At 35.9% G+C, this 12282-nt stretch overlaps 1 protein-coding gene across 1 annotated transcript; it reads right to left on the reverse strand.

The window, feature by feature from the left end:
- Nucleotides 1–273: 273 nt before the first annotated feature.
- LOC131159599 (alpha-hydroxynitrile lyase-like) lies at nucleotides 274–2701 on the reverse strand. Its single transcript, XM_058114630.1, has 3 exons — nucleotides 2370–2701; nucleotides 836–1342; nucleotides 274–725 (listed from the first exon to the last, which is right to left on the reverse strand). The coding sequence occupies exons 1-3, from the start codon at nucleotides 2574–2576 to the stop codon at nucleotides 447–449; spliced, it is 993 nt and encodes a 330-aa protein (XP_057970613.1). The 5' UTR covers nucleotides 2577–2701; the 3' UTR covers nucleotides 274–446.
- Between the last annotated feature and the right edge of the window lie 9581 nt (nucleotides 2702–12282).

Genomic DNA, 12282 nt, shown 5'->3' on the forward strand with positions numbered 1-12282 from the left:
ATTTTAATTTGTTGTTTAATTAAAATGTAACATGGTACAACGCAAGTTATATATCAATATCCACTTGAACATGCATTTTAATAATAAAGTAATCCTTCCGTTATTATCAAATCGGTTAATAATCACCTATGAGCTTACTAGACTATATAAGGATTTTAATAGAAGTCCTTCCCTTTTGTGAATTAATTATAAACAGACAGTCTTCCGCTTTGAAGATCTCGAGTGCCAGTCTTGAAACTTGAAAGGAAGTCCTAAACAAGAACAACATTCTCATGGGCTGAATTATGCAAGCACAAAGCATTTTATTCTGGATATGATCAAACACATGCAGTACAAAACAAGGGAGCATCGATACTTTCTCCTCTTTTAACCACACAATATATATTATTCCTGCGCCGGTTCCGGCACTACCATGCCGATCCAGCAGCTCTTAGTTAAATTCAAAATTACGCATACTCTTCCGCAGCCTCCAGCAGCGGTCCAAGCGCCGCCGCCGGGTTCGTCACCGCCAGCAAATGGTCACCTTCAACTTCATAGTACTTGTCAACCCCAAAGTTCTCAATCTCCCACAGCATGAACTCCGGCGGAATTGCTCTGTCATACTTGCTTATGATAAAAGTCCTCGGAATCGATCCGTAGCTCTCGTTCGTAAACCATTTTCGCGCCTTCAAATCCGCTTCGAAAAACGACCCTGGCCTTAACAGCTTCTTCGCCAATGCTCGATCCTTCCATAAATCAATGCACAGAGTCGTCACTAATGAGAGAGAGAGAGAGAGAGAGAGAGAGAGAGAGAGAGAGAGAGAGAGAGAGAGAGAGAGAGAGAGAGAGAGGGAACCTCATTGGAGCCGAGTTGATAGAGGTTGGTGTCGATGAAGTGAGAACCCAACTTGACGGTGGATAAGTTTTTCTGGCCGCAGAGATACCAGGAAGAGAGAGAGTCTTCCCAATTGTTGTAAATCTTGGAGTACATTTCAATGACGTAAGAGGGTGGGTGGGTGGTGTCGGGCATGAAGGCATTGAGGAAGACGGTGACGGCGATCTTGTTTGGATAGGCGTCCATGGCGATGGCAGCGTTTATGCCGCCCATGCTGTCTCCGACGAGCACCACCTTCTCCTCGTCCGAAAGGGTCTCAAAGAAGCTCAGCAATGGCTGGGTATACTGGTCTGCCGAGCAAATGGCCTCAATGGGTTGGATGTCGATGCCAGACGCCGACATGTCCATGGTGGTGACCTTATGGCCGGCGGCCTCCAACATGGGCCCGAGCTTAAACCAAATCCAAGCTCCGTGGGCTGCTCCATGCACCAGAACAAAGTGCTTTCCGGTGCTGTTGCTCTTTCCTCCCTGCAATGGACAAGATATTTTTGACTCTATTTAGAAAAAAGTAGAAAGAAAATTAATTCTAATATATTACATTAGAGTACATAAAGGTATGTTTTGAAAATATATATATATATATATATATATATATATATATATATATTACGTTAGAATATTTTTCAATTAGGAGATATGGGAAAGGATGCCACCTTTTCTACTCCACATCTATCTTTGATTGTTTGTCCACCACTTTAAATTAAAAAATAATTAGTATTAATAAAAATAAAATAAACATACTAATCACTTTGTAATGTATAAGCTGATGATTGTTTTCGTTCCTAATAACCAAAGAAAGATGATTTATTTGTTTTCCCAAAAAAAAAAATTGCATAATGTAATTTCTCCTTAAATATACATGTGTATGTTCATGAATCAAAATGATATATTGGTTGAAATTAACATCTTATTTTTTTTTATTTTTTTGAAAATATGAGTCTTGCGCAATGAAACAAAATTTATTAAAAGTTATATTATGTTTACAACTTCAAAATTGATTGTAGAAACTTAAATTTGAAATCTTAATATACTGTGGATCTCATGAACTAGCTAGCTGTTAATTTGATAAGTTGACAAAATTGTGACAGCACTTAGACTATATATGTATTTGAAATGACCATACTCACATCCTTTGATCACTTAAAATAATTGACTTATCATTTTACTTTTCTATACTTAAGTATATTATCTTAAATAGAAAGTTAGAATCCTTACAACTTAAACGCTAAAAATTTTAATTAAAAAATCTTAAAATTACCATCTAAGCCACCCTTGGATATGACTATATGAATTATATATCCAGTATGCATGCATGGATCTACACTCTCTATATCATCCATGCACGCAAGCATGAGATGAAACTGCAGTTATTCATTGTAATGAAAAAAAAATAGGAAAAACAGAAAATCACGGAGCCATCCGGCCGGCCGGCCGGCGAGGACTATCATGCAACATGGGCATGCATGAGCTAAAACTGGCTAGTATATAAACGTACAGGGCGACCATCATAGAGGCGAATGGTGCCTCGGGAGGCATCGCAGAAGAGGATGGAGGAGAGGCAGAGGAGCCCTACAATCTCCATTAATATCACAAGACTACTACCATTCATACTCATCTTCTTCTTCCCCATTTTCCCTTCAAATCTCGTTTTCCTACTCTGCTCTTGTTCACTCCTTGAGGTGGTGGTGATGCTTTCGCTCATGGAGGAGTAGGGCTATTTATAGGTGCATATGTGTGGATGAGGGAAACTCGTGTCAGCTCTCATTCGCTATGATCCATTAATAACTTTGCATCATTTCAACAACTTTATTGGAGCTATACATATTAATTGATAGATCCATTATTGCAAATTATTGTTTTCATTATGGAAAAAAAAAATATCACAAGAAAAAATTACACATGATGCGAGATAGATCCGTTAATTTGTTAGAATTTATTAGATAAAAATTTTTATCATTCACTTGTGAATACACTTTTATCCTTAAAAACGGATTCAAGTGAATATAAATTAATTGTAAAGTTTCTTGATGATAAGAAGTTCAGCATACGCCCAGTCGGGTTGGTTCAAGTGGTAAAGGTGACTTATGACTTTGTTGACCTCAAGATCACGGGTTCCTTCATGAGATTTTACCCCGATGAATTATCAAGGATGTATCAATGGCGCGCGACTTTCACTCCCAAAATTTGATGCCACATCATAATATCCAAAGTGGCGCCATGCTGGTTGGAGTCCCCGAATTATCAAAAAAAGAAGTTTAGGATTCAAATTTATACAAGGGTCAATTCTTAAGTTATAAGAAAGAAATTGTTAGGTTAATTATGTTTTTTTTGTTCGTTTTTTCAATTTGGTTTTTCATATGGAAATTTAAAAGGTCGGTCTGAATTAGAATGTCCGATGATAAAAATAAATAAATAAATAATAAAAATTGTTTCATGTTAACTTTATTAGGAGGGGGCTTGTTCGATCCGCTGCCTGTAGCTTTTTATCTTTTGCAGGCATCTTTTTTTCATTATTTGATTGAACGTGTAGTAAGGACTTTTTAATTATTGAAAATACATAGCCATTTGAAGAACTGCAAACTAAGGAAACCTGAGGCCAATGTTATTAAATCTAGCCCTGTAAGAGTTTGGACTAGACGAAAATACTAAGCCAATCAATTAGGGTTTCAAATTCAACACAAGTATTTAGTACAAATACACTAAATCAATTGGTTGGTTGTTGATGTTGTTTTTGGAAGACCTTTAATATTTTTATTTTTTTTTTTCTGTAATCTTTTAATACTTGTCATGTAACCATGGTATTTATTCGCTAAAAATAAAGGTATATCAATAAATAATTGAAGGTACCGTCTTCCTTTAGTTAAAAAAAAATACACTAAATCTTACATGATTTTATCATACATATAAAAAAAGTTGTCTAATTTAATGTTTAAGTTATGAGTATCTTTTTAAATTTGTATAAACTTGACCAAATGAAATTTCCTTTTTAAAATATTTTAAAAATAAATTATTCACTCACCACTTTGGCATTGACTTATCAATTATTGATCTAATGGCCCAATCCCTCTACTAAATGAAGGCTAGGTTTAATAATGTAACATTGCCTATGGTAGTTATAAATCTACATTCTTTTATTATTCTTCTACAAGTTTAAAATTGAAATTACATAATCAATTAATAGGTAATTTAGTAAATTTAAAAAAAAAATTATCCATAAATATTAGCCCCAAAATTTCATTAATTACATTTCGATGATAACAAACTATTTTAGTCTAATGATTTTACTTTTAAAGATGTAATTATCCATGTAGCCATTTTGAGTTGAAGGATCGAGTTAAAGAATTGAGAGAAATTTTTTAAGACTTAAATTATTTAAATTTGTATTTTTTTTTTTTTCTTTCTCTAATGTGTTGAGCCTTATTGTGTAAATCTCTAAGAATACCAAAAAAAAATAATACTTTTGGACTTCAACAAATAAAAATCATTAAAAAGAGACCAAGGCTAGGCTTTCTAGCCTAGAGCAATGGACCAGTCCAAGTAGAAGTTGGAGGCAGTCAACTGGTCTACCCTATAGCGGCCTATTTTTTCTCTCCAATGACTAATCTCAGGTCAACCGAACTTTCTAAACGATCGATCAATTTGACCTGAAAAATCTTTTGTAACAATCATAAACAGTTAGTTTTCTTCAAAATCTATATGTATACTTATTTAAGCCTAGAGAAATTATTCTAAGCATTCTAAACTGATTTTTATATATTAAAAAAATATAAATTTATTAAAGGAGCGACAAGCAAGAAGTTTAAATCCTCTCCAACGAAAGAAAAGTACAAAGAGGGGAGAGGTGAGTTTTATCACCCACCTAATCATAGCAGATATAGGAAAATTGGTCCTGTTCGGATAAGAAAAGAGGGAATTGGACCTAGTCTAAAAGTACAGATTCCATAGGCATTTATCATACACTTTTGGGGTTGTTGAGTATTTTTTCCTTGAAGATTGTTCCATTCCTTTCCTTCCATATTTCCCAACAAATGACTACTGGAATAGCTGTTTTCATCCTTCTAAGAAACCCTTTGAGCTTTCCAAACTGATTTATCAAGTGTCAAAACTCACTTTCTCTTACAAATTCTCTTTGTGCTCAAATTTACTCATCATTGACATAAATTTTAGAAAACTCAAAGTATCATCTCTTCATCGATTCTTTGAGAGTTTTCTTTTAAACTTTAATTTGTAAATCATTTCTTGTAAGGAAAATCTTTACTGTATTCACATTCTATTTTGTAAGTTGGTGATTTTACCTCCATGAAAGTAATGAAATTGGAAGAGGAATTTTCGTTGTCGCTAAAGTAAGGGTTGTGGTGAAACCTAAAGGTGGTTGACCTTGGACTACGAAATCACTATAAACACGTTTACAATCTCTCTTCTCCACTTTCCTTTATTTAATGTAACATCTTGAACCCAGGTGGGTTGCTATAAATAATTTTTCAGTGGAAGCAAATAAAATTCAATTATTTTTATTACCAGAGTACTAATTAACTTCATTACAAATGTATTTCAAATAATTAAAAATTATCATTTCTTAAAAATTCTAAATACGCAAATGTAATCCAAATGGTATTTTACTAATTTTCATTCTAATCTGCTCTTTCTTTTCCCGCCTATGTACTTGTTATGTCAAATTTCTGGTACGCTTTCCAAAATTATCTGTAAAGTAAAATAATATTTGGGGTGAGATGACGCTCCGTAAGTAAATGAAGTTATTATTAGCTTGTGGCCAATATGAGCTTTGACAATATTATAATTTTGAAAAATAATATTTAATATTGTAACTTCAAAACTAAATTTAAAATAAAAGTAAATTTAAAAAAAAATTATTGCATAAAACTTTACCATCAACTATGTCAGTAAAATTTTATAATTATACACTGTAATTATTAAATTGAACTTGTTAACTTTAAAACTGTAACTATAATACTTAATTATATATATACACTTTCCTTTATGTTTTTCTTTCAAATTATCATTTAGGCCTACTAAAAATGGCTCTATTCACATAAACATATATATATCTTGTTAACTTTAAAACTATAATTATAATACTTAATTACATATATACACTTTCCTTTATGTATTTCTTTCAAATTATCATTTATATGTTTATGTGAACAGAGCCATTTTTAGTAGGCCTAAATGATAATTTGAAAGAAATACATAAAGGAAAGTGTATATATGTAATTAAGTATTATAATTATAGTATGCATATTTACATATACTGTAAAAATATCCCTTAAATCTATTAACTGTAAGTCATGTTTACCCTCATGACAGGGTTGTGCGGTCAGAAACTGGACTTAACAGGCTGGCCAATCAAACTAAATCAAACTGTAAACTGTAAATGAGATTTTTCCTATTAAGTTCTGGTCCGGAACCAAGTGTGCACTCAGGAGAAATTCACTACTTTGTAAAACTACTCTATAAATGATGGATGGAGGAGATTCACTCAATCACTGGTTGTGATTTAAGCTCAGTGAGTATTTGCACTCAATTGCAAAACAATTAATTTCAATCTAAAAAAAATACAAAGGAATTCAAAACAACTTGCTTACTGGTTATTCACCCTTACTTCACCACATAATACATTGCACACACACACATCTATTTATAGCAAATCATAGAACAATATATTCAACAATGGTGGGAATTAATCTTCAACAGAGGTGGGCTGGTAGGTGGAGTAGGTTGCCTGTCAACTCCAAAAAATTCAACAGCGGTGGGCTACCGGCCATCTCCAGTCAAGTTTAATTTCCAACATCTCCCCTTAAACTTGACCCTCCTGGTTTTGTCATTCCGAGCATTGTCTTCAGTCTTGCAAAAATATCATGTCTGAGTGGCTTCATAAAAATGTTAGCAATCTAATCATATGTTCTACAAGATATCAACTCCACTTCTCTATTCTTGACATGCTCCCTAATAAAATGATACCGAATATCAATATGTTTGCTTCTTTCATGGTAAACTGGATTTTTCGCAAGTGCAATTGCTAATCGGTTGTCGATGTAGACTTCTGTGAGGTTATCTTGAAGAAATCTCAGATACTTCAGTAGATTCCTAATCCATATACCATGACAAACAGCTGAGCTGTCAGCAACATACTCAATTTCACATGATGACAGCGTTACAATGGGTTGCTTCTTCAATGACCATGTAAACATTCTATCTCCCATTAAGAATGTGAATCCAGTCGTGCTTTTTTCTTTCATCAAGATCTCTTCCCCAATTGCTATCTGAATAGCCGATAAGTTTGCAATCACCTCTTGATAAATAGAACATACCATCAGTGATGGTACCCTTAACATAGTGAAGTATCCTCTTCGTTGCATTCAGATAGGACTGATCAAGAGTCTTTATGCACCTACTAACAAGTCCAACTCCATAAAGTATGTCTGGTCTAGTGCACGTCAAAAACCTCAAGCTTCCAACTAAAGTCTTGAAGTATGTGGGGTCAACATCTCCTTGCTCATTCTTTCTCAACTCCAATCCTATTTCAACTGAAGTTGTCACAGGGGTGCATTTGTCTATCCCAAACTTCGTCAGTACTTCTTTTGTACAGTGGCTCTAAGAGATAAAGATTCCCTTGTTGCTTTGCATGACTTCTATGCTAAGAAAATGAGTCATCTAGCCAATATTCGTCATTTCGAATTCTTTGATCATGCTCCTCTTGAAAGCGGCAAACATCTCTAGATTGTTGCCGGTGAAGATCTGATCATCAACATATAGGCAGGCTATCAGCATACTTCCGTCTATCTCCATCTTCATGTATAGTGCATACTCATAGGGACACTTCTGAAATCCATTCTTCTGGAAATAGTCATCAATCCTCATGTTCCACGCACGAGGTGTTTGCTTCAAGCCATAGAGTGCTTTGTTTAGTTTGCACACTTTATCTTCTTTTCCCTTCTTCACATATCCAAGTTGTTGATCGATATAGATCTTTTGTTCCAAAAAACCATTCAGGAATGCTGATTTCACATCCATCTGGTAAATCTTCCATCCATTTTGTGTTGATAATGAAATTAGTATTCTGATGGTTTCAAGCCTAGAAATCGGGGCAAAGATTTCTCCATAATCAATCCCTTCTTTCTGCTTGTAGCCTTTGGCGACAAGTCTTGAGTTGTATCTCTGAACTTCTCCTTGAGCCTTTTTATTAGTCTTGTAGACCCATTTCACACCAATAGTTTTGGGGCCCTTCGGGAGATTTGTTAACTCCCAAGCCTTGTTCTTCTCGATGGATTGAATCTCATCATCCATCACTTTTCTCCATCTGTCTTCTTTGTTCTCTTCCTCAAAGCTAACCGGGTCATTGGTCAACAATAGACAATATAGTGTAAAGTACTCTTCTATTGGTTCTGTAGTTTCATATAAATCAACTAGATTACAAGCTCCTCTAGGCCTCATGTCTGATATTTCACACTCAATTGGTGATGGAACTTCATTCCTCTGTGTGGAACCATGTGGAGGTGTATGCAACTCAGGAACTTGTGACTCAATAGCCACTTCTATTGTCTATGTGGGTTCTTCTCCTTCAAGTGTTAATTCTGCATATTTGGAAGATTCATCCTAGTCCCATTTCCAGGATTCATTTTCTTCAAAAATGACATCCCGACTAAGAATGACTTTCTTGTTGATTGGATTGTAAAGTCGATATCCCATGGTGCTGTCACTGTGTCCAAAAAGGGTACACTTCTTTCCTTTATTTTCCAGCTTTTTCCTTCTTACTTCTGAGATCTTGGCGTAGGCTATGGAGTCAAACACCCTAAGATGGCTCACATTGGGTTTATGAGTACTCCGGGCTTCATATGGTGTCTTTGTATCAAGACTCTTCGTAGGACACTGGTTGAGTAGATAGACTGCACATGACACTGCTTCTATCCAAAAACTCTTAGGCACATTCTTATCCTTTAACATGCTCCTGGCCATGTTAAGGATTGTGCAGTTCTTTCTTTCAACTACACCATTCAACTGGGGAGTGTAGGAAGGTGTGAACTATTTTTGAATCCCTTGTTGCCTAAGGAATTCTAGAAAAGTTTCATCATTGTATTCTTCTCCTTGGTCTGATCGGAGTGACTTGATCAGATAGCCACTCTATTTCTCCACAAGAGCTTTGAACTCTTTGAAGTTGTCGAACAACTTTGACTTCCTTTTCAAGAAGTGGACCCAAGTCTTCCTACTGTAGTCATCAATAAAGGTGAGGAAATATCGATTCTGTCCATTTGAAAATGGTCTCAATGAACCACACACGTCTATGTGTACTAGCTAAAGCGGCATGGTAGATCTTCAGTCGGCTTGCTTTCCAAAGCTATTTGTGTGTTGCTTGCTCAGAACACAGCTTTCACATATCACATTTGGGTGGTGGATGTTGGGTAAGTCTTTCACCATCTTCTTGCTTCCCATCTGTTTCAAACATTCAAAATTCAAATGTCCATACCTTAGATGCCATAGCCAGTCTTTGATGATAGTGGTCAAACACCATGGCGTATCATGTTGAATGGCGAGCAGAAACATTTGATTCTTTGCCATTTGTACTTGAGTAACGAGCTTAGCTTGAGCGTCTGTTATCACCATCTGCTTATCTTTAAGGCTAATTCGGTAGTCTTTCTCCACAAGCTGTCCGAGACTAAGTATATTAGTCTTCATGGCTGGCACATAGTACACGTTGGAGATATAAGCATGGTCTCCATCCTTCCTATTGATTAGGACATTTCCCCTTCCTTGAACTGGGACTTTAGAGAGTTTACCAAATGATATCTCTCCCTGAATTTTCTCATCAAGTTCATTAAACAGGTTCATTCTTCCAGTCATGTGATTGCTGGCTCTAAAGTCAAGGTACCAAACATTTTAGTCCTGGTGGGTTGAACTGTGTGCCATCAACATCAACGATTCTCCTTTGGCTTTCATCTTTTCTGCAAAGTTAACATTTTCATTTACTTCGTGATTTTGGAGATTACCTCTTCACTCATTACTGTAGTGTCCATACTTGTGGCAGTTGTAGCACTGAACATTTCCTTTGTCTACATTTGGACGGTTATTGTATCCCCCTTTTCTTCCTTGTCCTCTATCTCGTGGGACATAGTTCTGTTGATTGCGTCCATTTCTAGTGGGACCTCTTCTACCTTTGCCGCCTTCTCTAGAGTCAAAATTTCCATAATTTCTTCCATGAGATCTGCAGCCTCATCCTCTTCCTTGCTATGACGTCACCTTTTTATCGTATCTATCTATAGTAAGGGACAACTTCGTTTGGAGGGCTTGCTCCAGTGCTTTATCATCACTCACTCTATTGACTTTCTGCTCATGGGCTTGGAGTGAGCCCACAAGTTCTTCTACGGACATGGTTTCCAAATCTTTTGTTTCTTCCATGGTCACAGCTATATAATCATATTTTGGATCTAAAGATCGCAAAAGTTTCTCACAAATTCTCTTGTCGTTGAGAGTCTCTCCATTTCTTCTCAGTTGATTTGATAATATAATAACTCGTGTATAGTAATCAACAATAGATTTAGTAGATTTCATTCTTAAAGATTTGAAATCACCTCGCAATGTTTGAAGACGAATCTTCTTCACTTTGTCTACACCTTTGTGTGCTCGATAGAGAGAGTCCCAAACTTCTTTGGATGTCTTGGCGGAGGTGATGATTTCGAACATGGCCTCATCAAGGCCTTGGTAGATTATGGACTTCGCCTTGCAATCTTTTTTTTGATTGGCTCACAAGGTCGTTCTTTAAGCATCAGACATAGCTACTTCGACTTCTTTTGATGGGCTTTCTCTGTACCCATATTCAACAATGTCCATGACATCCTAAGCACCTATAAGGGCTCTCATTTGAATAGACTAGCTATCATAATTCTCTCGAGTCAACTTTGGAATGACCGCTTAGGTAGCACCATTCGCCATTGAATTTAATATATAAAAAACTGAGAGATGGGGATTGATTTTGGCAAATTTGATGCTGCCACAATGAAAAACCTTAGGAATCGATTTTGGGTTGCAAAGAATAGGTCCAAAAGTCACTAAACCAACCAAAAATTCTGAACCGATTTTTTTAAGAAAAAAATGGATTGACTTAACAGAGATAGCGGTGTTAAGATTTACCGTTATGGTATGTGGCGGTGTCTGCGCGTGCTGTGTATCGACGATGGGAGGCAGATTAGTCAGCCAATTTGGGTTATGTTCACGGGGCCAGTTTTTGGGTTTCTGGGCTAGGTCTCGGATTGGGTGTCCGGGTTGGATCTCACAAGACGGGCGAGGAAGACACGTGCGGGCGCGTGGAGTGCGTGATGTCGTCGTTCAGTGTTCTTACCGGCACGTGCGGCGTGTGTGGCAGACGTTATTTCATCTCTCGACACGTGATGGCATGTGTGGGGGCTCCTGAACTCCATTTGAAGCACAGTTTTCACCATTGGAATTGTCTCGACGTAAATTTCACAATGGTATTCTCAATTTCGGATTTTGAGCAACTTCGAATCTAGGATAAAATTTGAATTTCTCTCTGTTCGCCTCTGTTTGGAGAATTTCAGCGAACCTGGACGCTCTAATACCACTAATGGGTGGAGGGAACTCACTCAATCACTGGTTGTGATTGAAACTCAGTAAGTATTTGCACTCAATTGCAAAACAATTAATTTCAATCTAAAAAAAATACAGAGGAATTCAAAACAACTCGCTCATAGGTTATTCACCCTCACTTCACCACATAATACATTGCACACACACACATCTATTTATAGAAAATCATAGAACAGTATAATCAAAATGGTGGGAATTAATCATCAACGAAGGTGGGCTGGTAGGTGGAGTAGGTTGCCTGCTGACTCTGGAAAATTCAACAGTAGTGGGCTGCCGGCCATCTCCAGTCAAGTTTAATTTCCAAGAATAAACAGTGCGGGTGCACTCTATAAATTGTAATCTGTAAGTTACGGTACCGAACATCTGTAATTTTGTGATCTTTGAGCCATAAGAGGTTTTAAAAAAATACCATTATATAATTTATATAATTTATACAATTTGCATCAGAAAAATTGTATATATAATTTGAACAATATCATAAATATTTTACATATAATTTATGCAATGACATCATAACTATTTTACCATCTCAAATTATTCCATAAAACATGCAACGTAACTTAATAAAATAAGCTCATGCCACATGATTTTCATGCTAAAAATATTTTTTTTTGAATAGAAAATAGTAATGTTGTAAATTACCTAAGGGAATTAGAACATTTCTTAACCCAAAAATAAACGCAAGTATATTAAAAATAAAACTAATATAATCAAATATACGTAAAAATAAACTAGGGTAAAATTTAATAAAAGTCTAACATAATCAAATTTACTTGCAAATAAACTCGGTC

The sequence above is a fragment of the Malania oleifera genome, chromosome 7 (assembly GCF_029873635.1).
Source record: "Malania oleifera isolate guangnan ecotype guangnan chromosome 7, ASM2987363v1, whole genome shotgun sequence".
Taxonomy (NCBI): Eukaryota; Viridiplantae; Streptophyta; class Magnoliopsida; order Santalales; family Ximeniaceae; genus Malania; species Malania oleifera.